This window comes from Notothenia rossii (assembly GCF_949606895.1).
Source record: "Notothenia rossii genome assembly, chromosome: 4".
Classification (NCBI taxonomy): domain Eukaryota; kingdom Metazoa; phylum Chordata; class Actinopteri; order Perciformes; family Nototheniidae; genus Notothenia; species Notothenia rossii.
Window position 1 is genome coordinate 53,466,003 of NC_136902.1, and position 21,058 is coordinate 53,487,060.

Sequence of the window (21,058 nt, forward strand, 5' to 3'; positions counted from 1 at the left end):
GAGGAGCCCGAGGCGAACTCTTGTGGGACACAGGTGGGTTAATTACATGCTACCACGGAGCATGCCACTACAGTTTTAATTAACTAACGTTACATCGTAATTAACTAAATATATCAAGACAGCTGTGCGTGCATCCCGGAGTTACTTAAATTGTATATTTAACGCTAGCTAGTTGATGTGGTCTTTGCTAATACTACTTTGTGCCACCCTCCTTTTTTGGGCTCAGTACTATCCCAACAAAGTATTTCCATTTACCTATATATAAAACAACATGGTAAAAGCAGTAAAATACAGCTCATCTTTAAAAACGCAAATGTCATTTATTTGATGTATTTCCACAACCTCTTGTTGTCTTTGAATGCAGCCTCTCCATCCCAACTCGAACAGCTGACAAAGTTCTGGGTAGGGTGGGAAATCCCTACAGACACCTTGAAGGTCCGAGTTGTGAAGGGGGCGTACCTGAAGTCTTCCACATGTTTTGGCACATTGTATGTACCTGGGCACTTCCAAAACTATGAGGACTTGCATGTGGAGAGCTGCATTGCAACCTATGTTACAGGCTTTGGTCTAGTTTAGATACTGCTCATCAGTATGATTCTGTTGCAAAAAAAACATTATTTCAGTGTTATGGAGCTTCTGCTTTTGTTCATTGGTGTAAAAAGGGATTTTGTCTTTGGTATTCTTTCACCTGAAAAGAGATCTCCATTTTAAGAATATCGACTCACAGAAACGAAACCTTTTGAGATTATTACTACTTCATTTGTTCCAGTGGTCAGCTCAAAATTGAACTTGAACATTACATTTTGTGACAGATACTATAACCTTTGCCTGGTACTCTTTTTGTACTGCATTTTGTTGGAAGGGCTGTTTGGATTGTGCCATATGTAGTTCTGGCACCTGGTTCAGGTAGTTGTAACCAATGGCATCATTCATTCTGTTAATAGAGTCAATATTTTGAAAATGGTCTATTACAGTACTTGTTATTGCTGATGTATTTACTTGAATCCTACAGCTCTTGTATCCAAAGATTCTAAGAAATAAACCATTGACCAGTGACTTTGGATGTTTGCCTCATTTCAATTTACCCACATTTTACATTTTTCACAACAATCAAAATTTGAATTATTATATTATATACCTTAAAATGTTCTGCGGCTAACAAAGTAATTTCCATTCATTAATTCAGTAACATTTCAGGTTACTACAAATAAAGTAGGCCTCTAAAATTGAAATACATTTATTTTCCTTTTCAAAATGAGAATATAACAGTCATGCCCTATATATATATATATATATATATATATTCCATCATCCTCTACCCAACCACCCCCACAAAAGTACCACGTATCTCCAGATGCGTTGGTGTTGAATGTTTGTGATCAACTGAAGGATGAAGTGTTACTTAAATTCTTCTTCAGCTAAATAAACTCTTTAAAAAGCATCTTGGATCAGCTTGAAAAGTAGTCGTCACAAAGCTCAAAACAGGCTGTTTTTCTGACTTTGTAGAGATACGTGGTTTTCACAGGACAGAGACAAAGATACAAACACATGATGATCTTATAGAATATGATGCATTGATGGAGATTAAACTAGCCAACAGGATATAAAGGATTTATATGCAACTAATTACTGAATACTTCTTCCACTGCTGAAAGTTATTATGCATTGTGCCTTATGCTTCCTGACTTGATTCAAGGACACCCTCTACAGTATGTAGTGAACTACAGCACTATAGATGTCTGCCCCAAAACACAATGAAGGAGCAGTAGGATTAAAAAGTTGATTCAGTCCTTCCAGTTCTTCGATGCCCAGGGGAGATTCCAGTTCAGGAACCTGTACTCCAATTTGATCCATGTCTGCAATTTCCACATCTGGAAAATGGATCCCCTGAAATAAAAAAGTAATCGGGTTTGTTAAAAATAATTACATGGGATGACACCCTAAAACAGTGGTCAGGAACCTTTTCTAGAAATCATTTGGCTCCCAACAAATACAAATTCTAAATTACTAATACAGTCCATTATTTATTATTAAATTATTTCCACCCCACTGATTAAATTGTTGTTTTGTCAATCTTGACATGAACACTAAACTAGATTTCAATCACTTGACATGCATTACTGAACTGTAATTTATTAAGCCATTTATTTAGTTTAAATGTTATCCTTGTACAGACTAAATAGACTATTGCACTGCATATTCATTGCAGTTTTCAGGTGTTAATTTACCAGTGAAAGAAGTCAGCATCTTTTTTTCCTGCAATATTCTTTTTGAGGCCTACAAATTCAAAGAAAAATAAAATGAAAACAACTACAACAGTAGTTGTTTTCATTAGTTTTACATTTTTCGGATTGTGGCCTATGTCTTTGTATATCAACAAAACTATTCTATGCAACTGAAACTCAATGTTACATTGTGTTGCATAGCCCATTGTTGGCTTTGACACAAATTGTAATTCTGCTGTAGCCTGATTATGCATATGGTTATTGCTGTGTACTATTGGAAGATGCCTGGTAAAGTGAAACACAGTGGTCCTGGTAGGCTAAATTCCAGTTCCCGTGTGTTGCATTTTCATTATAATATTAAGAACAGTGTAAGGATTTTGTCAAATAAACATATAACCAAATACTAACATTGTTATGACTTCTAAAAGAAAGCAAGGTGTGCTAACATTGGCTTCCTCCACAATGGTGAATAAAACACAGAACTACAAAACAGTTTTTCCCCTTTACCTCGAAGTTGTCAGGAGGGCTGACAGGGCTCTGACTCTTCCCGATTTCCCACAGCTGGTTAGGAGTGAGGTTACGTTCTGTTCGGAGTGAATGGTTATTCCAGCCATCTGTGAATGTGTCAAGATCTTCCTGAATTCGGGGCAGAAAGACATACTGAGCACAGAAATCGTGTGTGCAATTTGCTGGGCCGAGCAGGCCATCCTCCTCTAGGCTGTGGAGCAGATCGTAATAAATACTTGACACGACATTCCACACGTCACGCCACAGGCGCTCTATCCTGAAAGACAGTTGACAAAAATAAATGAATAAATGCAGTCCGTAAACAATTATCACACCAACAAAAAATGCAAATAGTAACTCAATGGATTTTTCCCCATCCCTAATAACACTAATATGTACATTAATCTCAGCAACAACTTTTAGCACCATAATTAATGGCAGCACGTCACTATTAAGCGATACACTAGCAAAATATATTTTGACCAAAGAAAGCTTTATGACAGAAGCTACAACCATACACTGATATTACCTTTGATTATGAACACTTTTCCCTGAGATGATGCTTCCCCTGCTGCACCCACGAACGTCAAACATATGTCTGGCAATGTCCACATTTTCCACACCTTGGTCTCCTCTGACCCTTGACATGTACAACCATACAGATACCATGTTAAGTAATTTGACAATGTGAAATTTGAATCTCTGTACTCTTAGAGCTGGCTGTATCTCCAGTTTTCTAAGTACAGCTATAGCCATTTAACAAGCTTCACTATTGGCTACTGGCTAATCCCCCAGGGAACCAGCAGTTTTAAAGATTTTGTTACCACAGAAACAAGAGGTTTTAGTATGAGACTGAAACATTCTTTTTGGGCACATCACTGGAAAGACCTACACATAATATTGGGAATATGTCATGAGGTCATGTAAAGTAATATAAACAAGGAATGAATAATCCAATCTCATTCTAAGGCCATCCCCATAAGTGTCATCACTGGTAAAGTGTTGTTTCAGAAATGACATATAGGGGGTGCTAGGGCTTCCTGGGCCTTTGCTTAATAGGCACTATATCCCCAACTATCAATTTACAACTTTTCTTGTAAAACTTAGTGAAAAATCTGTTGATCATGTAGGCCTATAGACCTTTTTGAAAAGCAGCCATTTTGACATAAAATAGTAGGGTAAACACAGGTGTTACCAGTGATACTAATTCATGTTCTGTTCCATTCAGATCAAACAGTCAGGGTGCTGCTATTGTGTATGTTGGCTCACTGGAAAGGCTCTACTGCACTAAATAGAATGGAACCTTAATCAACTTAATTAATTTAACCTGTATTTACCTGCTAGTTCATGTCAATACGGCTGCCGTGACAAAAGTCTACCTTATTTTTATAAAATGGCCTAGACTGATACAAATCAGTGTTCTTTTAACTGTATCAAGTGCACCTGACATTTTTCTTCATATTCAGTATTTCCAATAATCCAATGTAAAAAAAAACACACACAAAACAAGAAATAGCCTATTACCTGGATGGAAATCCGTGTTTGTCCACAGCCTCAAGGAAGAACTGCAGAGCTGTTGAAGCCGCCTTGTTGTTATTGGCTACTTGTAGGTACATGATCTATGAGAGCATTTATAGAAAGGAAAAAGTAAGCACCACAGAAACACAGTACTCAAATAACCTATTAATGAATTAAATACTGACCCCATACTGTATGTGCGTGATAATTCACTTTAAAAAATGGCATTTAATATCAATTCACTTTTGGTCAATTGTAAAATAAACTCCAGGAAGCACTAACCTTTCTTGAAAATCCATCAATTCCACCAAATATTACCATACCATATCTGCAAAATAAAAAAGGTATTAATTGCTTGATGTATCCACACCACATCTTGTCCCACCAAGTCCTTTGATGATTGAAATAATCTTCGTGTCCATCGCCAGACCACTTTTTGTGGTGTTGTGCTGAATAACATGATGTGGTCGGCGCCTACATAAGATGACCCGCACAATGTATAGTGAAATGTTTATCTTTGGCTACAATACTGCTTGTGTTTACATTATATAAAACATAGCTGAGGAAGAGCATTTATTGTTATAAATATGTTATTTGTGTCCTAAATATTGCTGATTGGTCTTTTAAATGAATGAAGTAAGGCTAATTTTGGCCTGAACTCGAGTAGTGAGGCATGTGTTTCAGGTTAAAGCTTTTGAAGTTCTGCCCTTTTCATGCAAAAAAGTATAATGCATGGACTGTAGAGTATATGAAAAAAATATAGAATTATATTTAAACAAATAAAATAATTAATACATAAATCAATCATATACTGTAGAGTATATGATTGATTGATTTTTAAGAAAACATGAATCGCTCATCGTCTATTGCAGCGGGTTGTAAGGAGCATTTGTGTTGAGTAGGCCATACAGTTATTTATTATTGATTATGAAGATCGTATGGTTAGCCCACTTTACCGTTCCTTTTCGGTTCACTTGCTTTATTTTCCAGCTGACGTGAACACAAGTCGGATTGGAAACTGAACCTTTTCGACCTTTGGCTTACTAACGTTACGTTACCTTCCTCTCCATATTAAATGCCCGGGGCATTATGTCAGGAAGCACCCGACAAAAGTGTTGCATTAATTTCTTTAACATTAACGTTACTCATTCAAACGGCACAACAACAACAAACGTTAATTTAGCCAACAGACTGTAGCTAGCTAAGACAATAGCAAAGACCACATCAACTAGCTAGCGTTAAATATAAAATGTAAGTAACTCAGGGATGCACGCACAGCTGTCTTGATATATTTAGTTAATTACGATGTAACGTTAGTTAATTAAAACTGTAGTGGCATGTTCCGTGGTAGCATGTAATTAACCCACCTGTGTCCCACAAGAGTTCGCCTCGGGCTCCTCCATGTTGACTCCCGCAAGCACGCTCCAAGTGGCGCAGGTCAGCAAAACGAACGCGTTAGAACCTTATGTCCTATGATTGGATGGTCAGTGGGCTACGTGCTGATTGGCTAGTCAGTGGGCAACGTGCTGATGGGCTAGCATACTCAGGCGTAAAAACAGGGTCAAAATTCATACTCGTAAATAGCAGCTTGTAGCTTGTAACTTCAGGTTCGCACACACAGATAGGAAATGTGTGTGTCCGTATCTCAGACTTTGTGAAACCTCACTGTTGTAAATATCCTTGCACAAAATATTTCTACACCTGCAAAACTTTTTTACACGTGCAAATTATATCTGCAAAAACTTTTCACACACGCACAAAATATTTCTACAGCTGCAAAATGTTTTTACACGAGCAAATTATATCTGTGTGCACAAAACGTTTTTACACATGCACAAAATGTTTTCACATGCGCACAACAGGTGATATACAACTGCAGACTGTGAAATAATTTGTGAATATTATTGACCCTAATTTGATTCCATATACGTCACGCTTACGTCGAGGCGGGGGCAGGGGAAGGGGGGGGATCAACTCCTGAACAACAACAAAAAGCCGGTGTGTTATCCAGTTTGTACACAACGATGGAGAAACTTAACACGCAGCAGTGGTCCACTGAAGAGAGAAGCTACCTACTGGGAATGTGGTCTTTCGAAGAGGTACAGAGGAAGCTGGAGCACAATCGGCCATTGTTGTTGTTGTCGGTGTCAGCTGTGAGGGGTTTCCGCGCGGTTTGGCTTTATGAAGCAGGCAAGCAAACGGTTACATCATGACGCAAACGATGACGCAATGACGCAGCACCAGTCGGACTTTGGGCTGTGTGAAAAGCACCGGAGCTAAACCGAAGAACTGGTTCTGAACCTGAAAAGCTCTAGCACGGAGCTTGAACCGGAGTTGCGTTGGTGTGAATGAGGTATTGGTGAGTTCCCTGACACACCGGGGACACATATTCATGTACAAAGGACGTACAAAGGTGCATTTTGCATGATAGGTCCCCTTTAAGTAAAAATATAAAGCATAAACTATACAAGAACATTGGAGACAAAAAGGTAAAGAGACAGGTGTGATTCATATCAGAAGAGTCATTGTGTATGTACAGTACAACAGATGTATGGGATATTTATAAAATAATGTTTATTAATGTTACTTGCTGTTTGTGTTAATACAGAGATGTTATATCAGTAACTATAGAATATCCGATTTAATATATAGAAGAAGGTGAAAGGTAGTAAAAAATATAGCACAATATATAGTATAGTTAAACAATGTAACATAAAATACTATCAAAATCATAAAGGTAGGCTTTGTGTGTTCATTTTATGGTAAAGTGGAGTTGCAATTGGTCTATGATCTGAATTTATAGCTGCACAATAATAATAGTGATGTAATGATGATGATGATGATGATGATGATGAGGACCTACCTCCCCCCACACACGCTCCGTGAATGGCCACCACAACAGGCTTTGGACACTACAATGAGAAAAAAAGGAAAAACAGACTGAAACACTTGAATGCTGCCCTTGACCTGTCAGCAGTATGGTTCTTATTGTGAGGAACAGAACCTCTCTGCTGACCTTCTCTATGACGCTGAACGTCTCTTGGTACTTGGTGATTATTTTTTTCATGTTCCACGACCTTCTGGCCATGTCGTCCCCCTCTGGTTGGAGGACGTCTCCGGCCATGTCCATCAGGTCGATTCCTGGACGGTCACACAGCACAGAATAAATATGGCTTACTGTGAAGACAGTGGCCGTTTCTCAATCGCGAGTACACATGCTGCAGAACAACTATTTCAAGTATACTACGTCATAGAGTGGGGCAGAATGCTGGGCATTTAACATGCATTTAAACAGTCCTTTGGCGCCACTCAATGACTTAGTATTCTTGAAATAGTTGCTCTGCAGCAGTTTTACTTGCGATTTAGAAACGGCCAGTATCCTAAAGAACATCTGTCCCCCTGACACCCACCAGCTGTGAAGATCTTCCCAGCCCCTGAGACGAGCACCACCCTGCAGTCCGGGTCCGCTGCGATCTCATTGAAGCAGTCCACCATCTCACTGGAGGAGAAAGCCAAAGGCTCCATCAGTTATTAAGCGCTACAGAAACACTGTTGTGTGCATGCTTCAATAACGACTTCCAGTGGTCTACCTTTCAATATTAGAAAAATATTAAATCACATAGAGAATTAAAACTGCGGTCACAGACGTGCACGCAGTTGTGGGCGGGCCTTCGCATCCGAGCGCCTGTCGGGGAGGGTCGCCGGTCGTCACGGCGTCAAGCAGACGCCCGCGAGTCCTCCGAAATGAGCCATCCGTAAATTTCTCAAATGTTGGCGTCCCGGACTCCTCGGTCCTCCGGCAGCGACCCGGAAACGGATGTGGGCGCGCCGCCTCGAAGGAAAACAAATTTCTGTAAAGGCTCGTCGAGGATCGATTATTGCGGAGGCTGTCTGTCACGATTCTCATGTTATGTCACGTTTATAGTTTTGTAGGTTTGGGTGTTTTTGCTGTTTTCCATGTCATGTTTTCCTTTGGGTTATTGTCTGGTCCTTTCCCCTGTGTTTTTCCTCTTGTCATTAGTTTCCCTGTTGTGTCTAATTGTCTGATTATGTTCACCTGGGCCCCTGTGTTTTCTCCTCCCTCCTCACCTGTGTCTTGTTCTGTGATTGAGTCTGGTGTGTATTTAAGTTATGGGTTGTCTGTCTGTCTTGGTCGGTTCGTCTTGTTCCCTGACTAGTTCTGCGGTGAGTGTTCTGTTTTTGTCATTGTACATATATCTCATAGCCTTGAAATAAAGGAAGTTCAGTTTATATCTGGATTTGGGTCCTGCTTGTTTCACGCACCGTGACAGTACGAACCGACCTGAAAAATGGGCCCAGCAGATCCGTTCGAGTCGGAATTATTAAATGTTTCCTTTTTTTTGGCTAACTGCTCGGATCGATGGAAGAGAGCACCCGGAGTTCAGCAGCGGGAGGCTGTGTTGTCGGAGGCGCGCCAGATGGCTAGAGAGAAACCAGGTATGGTGAAGTTCTTACCTGGCTGGATTTCAAAGATCCTCCCTGTGTGTGATTCCCGGCCTGTTAGCCCCAGGCATGCTAGCTCCCGGCCTCCCAATTCCCAACCTGGCACCATACGCCTGGGTGGTTTCCGTCTGCAGTCAACCCATGCTTCTGCCCCAGTTCCTGCTCCTGTCCAGGAGTCATATTCTGGAACTCGTCTGGCTTATGGAGGTCCACGGAGTATTCAGGCGGCTGCTAAGAGGAGGAGTCGCAAGGCCAAGAGGCAGCTCAAGCCCCAAGAGCCATGGTTCCGGCCCCAGAACCGTACCTTACAGCCATGTTTCCGGCTCCAGAACCGGACCTTACAGCCATGTTTCCGGCTCCAGAACCGGACCTTACAGCCATGTTTCCGGCCATGTTTGCTGACTCATCGGCCGACGCCAGCTCCTCGAGTCCTGTCGGCGTACCGGCCGACTCCAGCACCTCGTCTCCGGTTGGCTGTCTGTCCGACGCCAGCTCCCCGAGTCCTGTCGGCGTACCGGCCGACTCCAGCACCTCGTCTCCGGTTGGCTGTCCGTCCGACGCCAGCTCCCCGAGTCCTGTCAGCGTACCGGCCGACTCCAGCACCTCGTCTCCGGTTGGCTGTCCGTCCGACGCCAGCTCCCCGTGACCTGTTGGCTGTCCGTCCGACGCCAGCTCCCCGTGTTCTGTTGGCGAACCAACCCACTGAAGTGTCGTTGGAGGTCCCGCAGACTGCCTTTCTGCCGGGGGTCCTGCCAACTCCATGTCTTGTCCCGTTGGAGGTCCCGCAGACCACTCTTCTGCCGGGGGTCCTGCCAACTCCATGTCTTGTCACGTTGGAGGTCCCGCAGACTACTCTTCTGCCGGGGGTCCTGCCAACTCAATGTCTTGTCACGTTGGAGGTCCCGCAGACTAGTCTTCTGCCGGGGGTCCTGCCAACTCCATGTCTGGTCCCGTTGGAGGTCCCGCAGACTACTCTTCTGCCGGGGGTCCTGCCAACCCCATGTCCTGAGCCGTTGGAGGTGCCGCAGACTGCTCTTCTGCCGGGGGTCCTGCCAACCCCATGTCCTGAGCCGTTGGAGGTCCCGCAGACTGCTCTTCTGCCGGGGGTCCTGCCAACCCCATGTCCTGAGCCGTTGGAGGTCCCGCAGACTGCTCTTCTGCCGGGGGTCCTGCCAACCCCATGTCCTGTGCCGTTGGAGGTCCCGCCGACTGCTCTCCTGCCGGGGGTCCTGCCGGTCCTGTGTCCTCTTCCATGGGGGATCTTGCCGACACCGGCTCCTGACCGGCCTCCGGAGCTGTCTGGTCTTCACCCCTCCTCGGACTCTGCCTTGCCCCCGGGCCGTCCGCCCGAGATTCCCTCCATGGACTCTGCCTTGCCCCCGGGCCGTCCGCCCGAATTCCCCTTTTTGAACTCTGCCTTGCCCCCTGGCCGTCCGCCCGAATTCCCCTTTTTTGAACTCTACCTTGCCCCCAGGCCGTCTGCCCGAGACCCGTCCTCCAGACCCCCTCCACCCACCCTGCTGGATTTTTGTTTTTTTGGGACGTCTGGAATCCGTCCCTTGAGGGGGGGGTTATGTCACGATTCTCATGTTATGTCACGTTTATAGTTTTGTAGGTTTGGGTGTTTTTGCTGTTTTCCATGTCATGTTTTCCTTTGGGTTATTGTCTGGTCCTTTCCCCTGTGTTTTTCCTCTTGTCATTAGTTTCCCTGGTGTGTCTAATTGTCTGATTATGTTCACCTGGGCCCCTGTGTTTTCTCCTCCCTCCTCACCTGTGTCTTGTTGTGTGATTGAGTCTGGTGTGTATTTAAGTTATGGGTCGTCTGTCTGTCTTGGTCGGTTCGTCTTGTTCCCTGACTAGTTCTGCGGTGAGTGTTCTGTTTTTGTCATTGTACATATATCTCATAGCCTTGAAATAAAGGAAGTTCAGTTTATATCTGCATTTGGGTCCTGCTTGTTTCACGCACCGTGACACTGTCTGGAGGAGCAGTAACTGTGGCGTGTGGTGCAGTGGGTTGTGCAGACTTTCTGCCCTTTACCGTTTGTTTACTCAATAAACGCATCTCCTCTGGATATTAGGCTATGTATGTTTTTAATACAACTGCTTTAATTGTGAGCCAACATTTACAGTGAGAACAGCTGCTGAGGCCAGTGCAGAAAGCAGAACAGTGCGTATAATATATATCACTCAATAATATAAGTAACAGGCCTACATGACACACTTTATTTGTATGCTTTAGTAGATATCTACAAATAAACAGTTGATATTTTTAATGAAACCAAATAGTGCTTCACATCATAACATATACATGGGCTGTAGCCTGATATATATTATATGCTTTAAGAGCTGTATGTGTGTGTTATGGAGTGTATATGTGTCTGTTGCAATTGCATGTGCCGCCAGCAGAGGGAGCTGCTGGACTAACACTCAACATCATTGCCAGCAGTGTGTGAGTGTGTTTGAGTGTGTGTATGTGTGTGTGTTGTCCGTGTGTGTGTGTGTGTGACAGGGTTTCCGCTAGGATTTTTTCTCTCCGGTCAAATGTCCGGACAGAATTTATTTTAATTTTATGTTTCAATAATAATAATAAGAATTGTGTAGCAGAGTTTCCGTTAGCAGGTAATTACCGGATTATGACCGGATATGCTGATGTTTAAAACTAGTTAAAGGTGGGGTAGGTAAGTTTGAGAAACCGGCTCGAGATACACTTTTTGTAATATTCCATGGAATGCTCTTCATATCCCAATAGCAATGAATATGGCCTACCTGCCTGTCAGCCTTCCATCTGTGCACGGACTTATCTCGTGCCCTCATTGCTCAGGTGTGTTTTGGAGGAAGGGCTCTTTAAGGAAGTGGCAGCTTTTTTCCGGCTGTGTATTATCAAATTCTAGCGCACTCGAGCAGGTTTCTCCAAAATTAACAACCCCACCTTTAATGGGAGTCATTTTTATGTTGCTTCAGTTTATAATCGTAACAGATCGAAAAATTCAGATTCATTTTTCAATAAATGATTCCACAAACAAAAAACTACTTGTAGTAGATGAAGTACATTATTCAAAAGTTTACATTAACTTTGAATAATAACACGGGAGAAACGGATCCTCTCTTTTCCCCTCTCCCTCCCTCTCTCTCCTGATAGCCCGTCAGTTTCTCATGCAGCTTGCTAAACAGGCTTCAGGTGATTATGCAGAGCTGCGTGTCTCCGTCAGACTCAGCAGCTGATCAGATCTCTGATCTCTCTCTCGCGTCTGGTTATACTTCACTCGCGTTTATGTCCATATCGACCAGTTCCAGGCCAGCTCTCCTGATCGGCCTTTATAGAGAGCACCGATCAAACTATTAAGAGTGAATATCGGCCGATAATGACCGGCGGCCAATCGATCGGAGCATCCCTAATTATTACCGGACATTTTGACCGGCAGGTTTTGAATTTACCGGTTTTTAATACATATTACGAGCTAAAAACCGGTAATTGTGTGGTGTGTGTGTGTGTGTTTTCAAAATGGCCGATTTTCTGAGGGCCGGGCCAAATGGGAGGCAATTTGAAAGATGTCCGCAATCATAAGAGCAATGTGTATACAACGTCTCGTGATTATTGGAACAACCTTATGCGAGTAGTTTGGCGTAATTTTGTGACATGTAAATCGTCCAAAATTGTATATTCTTTGTTAGCTTACGTCCGCCCCGATTTAGCTAGCAACTATTTTATTCACAATTTAGCATGATATTGGATATGGGCTGAACTTGTCCTGGACTGGAATTTTTCCGATCTTTTCCCTAGGAGGAGTTTGCCAAAATGCACTTAAAACGGACATTTTCCAAAATGGCCAACTTTATGGGGGGAGGGGCTAATGGAAGCCATTTTGAAATATGTCCGCAATTCCATGAGGAATGTCTGTGCCAATATTCGGGTAGCTCGGAGAAACTATATGTGACTACCGCACAATAGGGGGCACTATTGAGCCGTATTTGCAAAAACTTACATTTTTTTTGTACAGTCTGGAAAAGGTCGTGGGCTATCACGTGTGTTCCAAGTGTAAATGCCGTAACTCATTTCAACAAAAAGTTATGTGACTAAGTGTTTTCAACCCTTCGATTTTGAGAAAAAACGGAATAGGACACGCCCACATTCATCATTGGTCGCGACACTTTAAATCTGAGTTTATACTCATCCTGTGTTATATATATATATATATATATATATATATATATATATATATATATATATATATATATATATATATATATATATATATATATATATATATATATATATATATATATATATATATATATATATATTCCCCAAGACAGACTGAACCTATCCACCGAAATCTGTGATATTTGGATAAATTGTGGATGAATTATGAGCATTTATGTGTAAGCCACACCATTTTTTTAATACGTTGCGATTGACGTCGGCCACGTTTTTCCACACATCATGCTCATTTCCTACGGTAATATGTCTGACCCTCCACTGATACACTAAGTTGAGTGTTGAAAAACAAGAAATTGAAGTTAATATTTCACTGTTTTTAACATTATGATAATAAAAAAATTTCAATTTGAATTTTTTATTTTATTTATTCAAAGTAGGCGGAGCTTAGGGATACGAGAGGATAATATGTAGAGCAGCTCCACCCGGATAAGTGTGCAAAATTTCAGGTCCATCAGACTTGCGCTGCGACTATGTACATTTTTCGAAAACTGAATTTTCACAGGTGGCACTAGCGAGCATGTTTGAAATGTTTAACCCATCGACTCCAGAATCTAAAAATGTTCACCCGTCCTGCCAACTTTGCCAAATGTCGCTACATGAAAAGCCCTCAAAAACAGGTTTAGTCCCCAGAAAAAGAATCGGGAGAATAATAATTCTATGCATAACAATAGGTCTTCGCACACTTCGTGCTCAGAGCCTAATTACAAACTTATAATGAGATAGCTAAGTCATTATAATTAGATAGCTAAGTCATAATAATAAGAAAGTAAGTCATAATAATGAGATAGTAAGTCATTATAATGAGATAGTAAGTCATTATAATGAGATAGTTGTTGTATATATTGGACTATGGACTACGACATTTAGGTTGACTGTTTATTGTACACGTTATTCCCAAGCGGCAAACTCTGGGGAAGAGCCGGGGCGCCAATACGGAAGTGCCACACACTGCAGTTCATACAGTGGGGCAAAAAAGTATTTAGTCAGCCACCAATTGTGCAAGTTCTCCCCCTTAAAAAGATGAGAGGCCTGTAATTTTCATCCTAGGTATTCCTCAACTATGAGAGACAAAATGAGAAAAAGAAAATCCAGAAAATCACATTGTCTGATTTTTAAAGAATTTATTTGCAAATTATGGTGGAAAATAAGTATTTGATCACCTACAAACAAACTTTCTGGCTCTCACAGACCTGTAACTTCTTCTTTAAGAGCCTCCTCTGTCCTCCACTTTTTAACTGTATTAATGGCACCTGTTGGAACTCGTTATCAGTATAAAAGACACCTGTCCACAACCTCAAACAGTAACACTCCAAACTCCATATATGGCCAAGACCAAAGAGCTGTCAAAGGACACCAGAAACAAAATTGTAGACCTGTACCAGGCTGGGAAGACTGAATCTGCAATAGGTAAGCAGCTTGGTGTGAAGAAATCAACTGTGGGAGCAATTATTAGAAAATGGAAGACATACAAGACCACTGATAATCTCCCTCGATCTGGGGCTCCATGCAAGATCTCACCCCGTGGGGTCAAAATGATCACAAGAACGGTGAGCAAAAATCCCAGAACCACACGGGGGGACCTAGTCAATGACCTGCAGAGAGCTGGGACCAAAGTAACAAAGGCTACCATCAGTAACACACTACGCCGCCAGGGACTCAAATCCTGCAGTGCCAGACGTGTCCCCCTGCTTAAGCCAGTACATGTCCAGGCCCGTCTGAAGTTTGCTAGAGAGCATTTAGATGATCCAGAAGAGGATTGGGAGAATGTCATATGGTCAGATGAAACCAAAATATAACTTTTTGGTAAAAACTCAACAAGACGTGTTTGGAGGAGAAAAAATGCTGAGTTGCATCATACCTACGGTGAAACATGGGGGTGGAAACATCATGCTTTGTGGCGGTTTTTCTGCAAAGGGACCAGGACGACCTTGTCCGTGTAAAGGAAATAATGAATGGGGCCATGTATCTTGAGATTTTGAGTGACAACCTCCTTCCATCAGCAAGGGCATTGAAGATGAAACCTGGCTAGGTCTTTCAGCATGACAATGATCCCAAACACACCGTCCGGGCAACAAAGGAGTGACTTTGTAAGAAGCATTTCAAGGTCCTGGAGTGGCCTAGCCAGTCTCCAGATCTCAACCCCATAGAAAATCTTTGGAGGGAGTTGAAAGTCTGTGTTGCCCAGCGACAGCCCCAAAACATCACTGCTCTAGAGGAGATCTGCATGGAGGAATGGGCCAAAATACCAGCAACAGTGTGTGAAAACATTGTGAAGACTTACAGAAAACATTTGACCTCTGTCATTGCCAACAAAGGGTATATAACAGTACTGAGTATTGAGATGAACTTTTGTTATTGACCAAATACTTATTTTACACCATAAATGCAAATAAAGTCTTTAAAAATCAGACAATGTGATTTTCTGGATTTTTTTTTCTCATTTTGTCTCTCATAGTTGAGGTATACCTAGGATGAAAATTACAGGCCTCTCTCATCTTTTTAAGTGGGAGAACTTGCACAATTGGTGGCTGACTAAATACTTTTCCCCCCCACTGTATATTGGCCGATAGGCGATGGCTGCAGAAAGGAGCAATTTCCATAGACCCCCATGTTAAAATGCCCAATTTTACAGCAGAAAAAAACATGTTTCTACCCCTGGCTCCATACATTTTATTATCGATATAGTTAGATTCCACCTTCATGATTATGGATCTGTGAGTGAATTGTTTCTAACACGACCATTTTATTTATATTAGGTCTTAAAGTTTTTGCATAAATTAGGGCGTGGTCACATTGAGGGATGGCTCTGTGAAGTGACTGCTGCTGCTAGCTTCTACAGGGACTCTGCCTGGTCAGTAGGGGTGGGCGATACCACAAAATCTGGATTCGATCCGATACCAAGTATTTCAGGGACAGTATCGCCGATACCGATATCGATACCTTTTTAAATGAAAAGTGTCTTATGAACTTTCATATAGGGGGGAGCTGCATGACATGATTTTTGAGCTGAAAGCATCATAAATAGACTAAATCTGAATTCATTTTCATGAATAAAGACAGGGCAGTTTTTATAGATAAATAAACGTTTTTGCACATTTAAGGCAAGACACTACAGGTGAATAGGATAATTTTTTTAACTTAAAGATATCAGCTAGAAATTTCTCCAGTTAATTACTTACAATAAGGCAATTGTTTTTTGTATTATAAGTTTTCAGAAATAGCATGTTTAAATATGCAAATTAGCCATAATCTCATTAAATATGCGCATATTTTAACACATTTCAGGAAACGAATTTTTTTTATTGGATAAAGCCAGGTTCAAAATTCTTGTTTCATTTTGTTGTCATATTAGAATTGAAGGCTTTTACAGAAGGGATTTTTTATATCTCTTTTTATCACTAAATAAATCAGAAAATACTGTCAACAGCCCTAAAATATCAATTTTCGCCATGTTTTTAGGTATAAAATGTTATATAATTCAGGCTATGAATGATAAATGAACAAACCCTTCGGTAAAAGCCTTCAGAATATGGATAGGAATATAACTGGAAGGTTTGGTGTGTCTACGTGCTACTGAAGTGGACATTTTGTGCTCAGAGTAGGAGAAAAAACTCATTTTGAGAAAACGACCTTTAAAGATATGTATTGTCAAATTCCATATTTTTTTTATTGGAAGACACTATTTTCAGACACAATATCTAATCTAATACTTACAACAACAACAATATAGAACATATAAAACACAATACAACTGAAAACTGAGTAACACAGTATGTACCTGATGAACAAAACCACAGTAACACACACACACTACGACCACAGTAACACACGCACTGCAGAACTGCCACCCTACTCCATGCCTGCTCCATAAGTAGGTCCTTCCTGCATCTCCTGCTGATGTCTTTTCACCTTTTTTGCTGTGCTTAGACTCTTGCGCCTATATTTCAAACTAGCAGATGTAATGGCCTCAGCTTTTGAAATTCTCAGCAAATCACTTTGTCTCATTGCGCTGACAGTAACAGCTGTGCTCTGGAGCCACAACTTCTCCATAACAGCCAGCATGGCAGAGGCACCTTCATTAAAGGTGGAGATGGCCATACTTGCAGCTGCCTCAACCCTGCTTTTCCCCACAAACACCGTTTTTGGACACCGCGCCCATATCACAGAGTTGAGGCACTCATTGGCATTTTGAGTACCTCCATGCTGCATTCTCTGGAGCAGGCTGTCACTTGACATGCGGTGGTACACAGGGATAAGCTTCTCCCCCACCTCTCGCTTTAAAAAGTTTCCAGCATGTTCTTTGTGGCTACCAGGTGTTTCCCCATTATCCTCTGCTTTCCTATACCAACACCAGGAGGGATTGCACCTGGTGTGTAAGGGGCTGTCATCAGTAGACATGCCGTGGAGGAGACCTGCCCATATTTCTCCCTTCATTTTATCGATTGAACCCTGGTTGTTGAGAATTGCCCCCCTGTAATAATTTTGCAAAGTTTTGCATTTCTTTGCAGTCAGCTTCCCTACACCCTTCCCTCCTAACTTTTTCTGTGAACTCATTTTTCTGAGTGCTGTACCCATTCGCTTGTGGGCATGATTAATGCACTCTAATTTCACCACTTCATGCCCAGGGTATGGGTTCAGTGCAACCACCTCCCTAAATGCTGCGCTATCCCCATCTGACAACATCTCTGTGTACCGCACCTGGTGGCGATTCACAGACCTGGCCCACATCCTCTTGGCTGACTCCTGCTCCATTGCCTTGGTTGACCCTGCAAAGTTTCTTGCACAATCACTATGTGTCTGTCGCCAACTGTCATACTCCTCTTCTGTAATCTTTTGCTCTTGCTTGGCATTTCCCTTTAGAGCACAAGCATCGCAATAGGATGATAGGATTTCATAGTCTATCACCAATCCAGTAAGGATGTCAATGCACACACCGATCCCATAATGGGATGTGAAGCCTCGCTTTTGCCATGTGCCATCAAATGACACGCTGATGTTTATAACTGCCTCTGCATCCTCCCTCAGCAACTCTGCAACATCTGGGTCCACATCTGCATAAGCCTGCCTGACCTGCTCCCTTGTCCTGTGAAGTGACTCCAGGCCTCTCTCTATTTCTGCCACTAATAAGAGAAAAAAATAAGTCAACTGAATGTCCTGATAAGTTATACTCTGAATTCAATAGTTCAAGTTTTCTTGGTCTCAATCCTGTTTCTATACCTGTCACTCTCTTGTCATGTCTCTGATAGGTTTTGAGATGAAGTGCAGGAATCCCCAACACTTTGCTTATTTTCTTCAGAGCTGCATAGCCCAAGCCTAACTCGTGCGCTAAGAGCACCATTCTCACATTCACATCAAAAGCAACATCCTTCCTGGTTTCGTCTTGAAGACGTGTAGATGTGTACACACTTTTGCGGTACCCACCATCACACAGACTGCTCTCTAAAATTAAGCTGCTACAGAAACCATGGTTTTGCGGATCGATGTTAACTTTGAGCCCTGTCCCTGCGCAATTTGGGCAAATCAACCCACTGAGCATTTCATTCAGCCGCGCTACATGTATTATCAGCCACTGCTGTGTGGCACTATCTAAACCCTCCTGCTCTTTGGGTGACAGCTTGCGCATTGAAGCACTAAGTGAAGGTTTTTCAGGTTCGGGGTCATTTGTTTTGTCTTCTACCTTGCTACGTGCAAGTGACAATTGTTGTCCTCTTCTCTTTGAACGATTTTTTCGCGGATGTTTCGGCATTTTGAGATTTAAATTTTCAGCGCAAATATAAACAAGGAAGTGTCATGGCGCACCACGTGACGCATCTGAACGAATCACGTTGTCAGAAATTGACACCAGCCAATAAGATTCCGTTCTTTGGTCAGATGACCCCTTTGTACTTTCACGATTGGTTGCTGATACAAAGGAAATGACCATATTTGGATCCGATGAGATTGTGCAGGAGAACCTGAGCTTTCCAACGGTACCTCTCATGACATGGAGAAAACAGCGGTCACGGCACTTTATGTTACGTTAGATTGCTAACTTTTGGTGAATTTAGGAGAAATCTACCGACGGAAATAGACAAACTATAGTAAAATAAACACCTAAATGTGTATTTTGTACGTTTTCCTTCCAAAAGCCTGAAAGAAAACATCTTATTGAATCAAAATAGCACAAAATCTCAAAATTGACATGGGCATGAAAAACGATGTTTCTGCCTGCCGTGTCTCGCCTTAAAGTGCAAACATGAAAAATAACAATACAAAGTGGCCAGAGTAGCGAACTGTCTTCTTACACACATCACAGTTCGCTAAGTTTGAATTGCCAGTTGTGAAATTGCTCCACACAACGCTGCTCTTTCTCTCAGCCATCATGCGCGTGTGTGTGTTGCGCTCGCGAGTCGCTGGCTGCTGCTGTCCTGCCCTGCCGGCTGCTGTCAGTCAGCTTGATAATCGGCGTTCAGGCAGGGAGCGCGCAGCGCGTGCGCGAGCCTCGAGGAGAGAAGGACAGCAGTGGAGAGAGAAGAAAATAATATATACTTGTGTTCGTCTGCACATAGTTTTTTTAAGAAATTGACGAGTAGAGGAGACGGGAAAAAAAGTATAAAAGTATCGATCCTATTGGCTCTAGTATCGATATTTTGAAACTTAACGTAATATCGGAAGTATCGATATTTTGGGATCGAAACCCCTACTGGTCAGTTCATCCAGGAAACACAACTTGAAGCCGACCGTGGTTGTTTGTTCTTCATTCTTATATATCGGACTATTGTGACTCGCTCTGCGGTTAAAACAGACGGTGCATGAATGCGGTTTTGCGGTAAGTGAAATTCGAGTGCTTTATTTATGTGTTCATGATTTTAATCAGCTACGTAATGAATGTTAAGGCTTGGGTTAGCGTGTAAGCGAGTGGTAGCTACATCGGTGCTAACGATGCTAATCGTAGCCTCCAAGTTAAAATCATAGACTGTATATATAAAGGTTAAAACGAAATAGACAAGTGTTAAGAGTTAAGTGGGATAATACTGTTGAACAAACGGCTTCTGTTTGAGGTTGATAAAATAAGGTCGTCCTTGTAACTTAGAGAGATATTTTATTATGTAGGTAGGAACTTTATGCATCGCTAAGGTTAATTTAAATTGGCTATGCTCAAGTATGTAGACAAGCTAATGTCGAAGTAGTGTATGTGAAATCAACCTCACAATAACATGTGTGTATATTACAATTATTAATGTCATATTTCAAGATGATTACTTAGATATTACAATATGGTTGGTTGAGCTGGAGTTCATTATTGAGCTTACACGTTAACGTCAGAGTCATCTGAAGAACAAACCCAAACCTTGTTGTTTTTATTAATTGCATTACCAAATGGGTATCAAATAAACAGTAAGCATTGGTAACACAACTTCCAAAGTTACAGTAAAATAAAAAGGACCCTGACTCGGACAATACACAATCCAACAAGTTCAACAGAAGAGAATCAGTTATATTGTTTGTACACATGGTACTTTACATATATATATATGTTTGTTTAAGGTGTCCAGGTGATGCAGACAGGCTGGACCACAGAGTGAGAGACAGAACTGGACTCCTCACAGCAGTGAACTTCAGCTCAGGTACAAAGACTCTTTTTTTCATACTGTACAAAGAATCAAGAAAGATATTGGTTTAAATGAATGAAGTATTGACTTTAATACACTGAAATACATTCCATTAAAAATACTAAATACTCACCTACACATCAGTTAAGTTGAGGGTTTTTTCCATGCAAAAAGTTACATTTAGATGTTAACAAGCACTATGATTTTGTCAGCTTTCTAATGTAATGTATTGAAGGCAAAGGTATTTAACACATAGTGAGAACTGCTACTATTTATCTCTCAATATTGTCTGTAAAAAACGTGGTAAAAGTTATTCTTTCAGTGAGACAACAGAGCAAGCTTCTACAGTTGCACTACGTCTTGATAACAGTTAAATATTATTTTGATAATAACATATTTCAATGTTGATCAACTTCATACTGTTCATTCATAATCTGATTGTCTTTGTAGCTCACTGTTGAAATAAAAAAAAAACATTACAATTACAAAATAATTATATCTACAGCCCCTAAACACACAAACACACCGCTTTC

The 21,058-nt window shown here is 41.6% G+C and overlaps 3 protein-coding genes across 4 annotated transcripts in view; all 3 read right to left on the reverse strand.

Annotated features, from left to right (window-relative positions):
- The window catches only part of ech1 (enoyl CoA hydratase 1, peroxisomal), a 37,186-nt gene that overhangs the window by 6,839 nt on the left and 9,289 nt on the right, over positions 1 to 21,058 (reverse strand). The window contains exons 3-5 of the mRNA XM_079673777.1: positions 7,661 to 7,749; positions 7,267 to 7,391; positions 6,983 to 7,162 (exon numbers count right to left, since the gene is read on the reverse strand). Of these exons, the coding sequence (XP_079529903.1) occupies positions 6,983 to 7,162; positions 7,267 to 7,391; positions 7,661 to 7,749 (394 nt within the window). The remainder of the gene's footprint in view (positions 1 to 6,982; positions 7,163 to 7,266; positions 7,392 to 7,660; positions 7,750 to 21,058) is intronic.
- Positions 1,222 to 6,973, reverse strand: LOC307036310 (uncharacterized protein). Of its 2 annotated transcripts, XM_079676515.1 has the most exons (6): positions 5,618 to 6,973; positions 4,533 to 4,578; positions 4,257 to 4,351; positions 3,262 to 3,372; positions 2,733 to 3,009; positions 1,222 to 1,887 (listed from the first exon to the last, which is right to left on the reverse strand). In XM_079676515.1, exons 2-6 carry the CDS (start codon positions 4,569 to 4,571, stop codon positions 1,705 to 1,707), a joined length of 705 nt encoding a protein of 234 aa, XP_079532641.1. In that variant the 5' UTR covers positions 4,572 to 4,578; positions 5,618 to 6,973; the 3' UTR covers positions 1,222 to 1,704. The 2 variants fall into 2 exon arrangements, with proteins under 2 accessions (XP_079532641.1, XP_079532640.1); XM_079676514.1 differs by having other exon boundaries at positions 4,533 to 6,973.
- LOC307036311 (uncharacterized protein) lies at positions 8,562 to 12,886 on the reverse strand. The gene is made up of 2 exons (XM_079676516.1): positions 10,178 to 12,886; positions 8,562 to 10,131 (listed from the first exon to the last, which is right to left on the reverse strand). The coding sequence occupies exon 2, from the start codon at positions 9,534 to 9,536 to the stop codon at positions 8,979 to 8,981; it is 558 nt and encodes a 185-aa protein (XP_079532642.1). The 5' UTR covers positions 9,537 to 10,131; positions 10,178 to 12,886; the 3' UTR covers positions 8,562 to 8,978.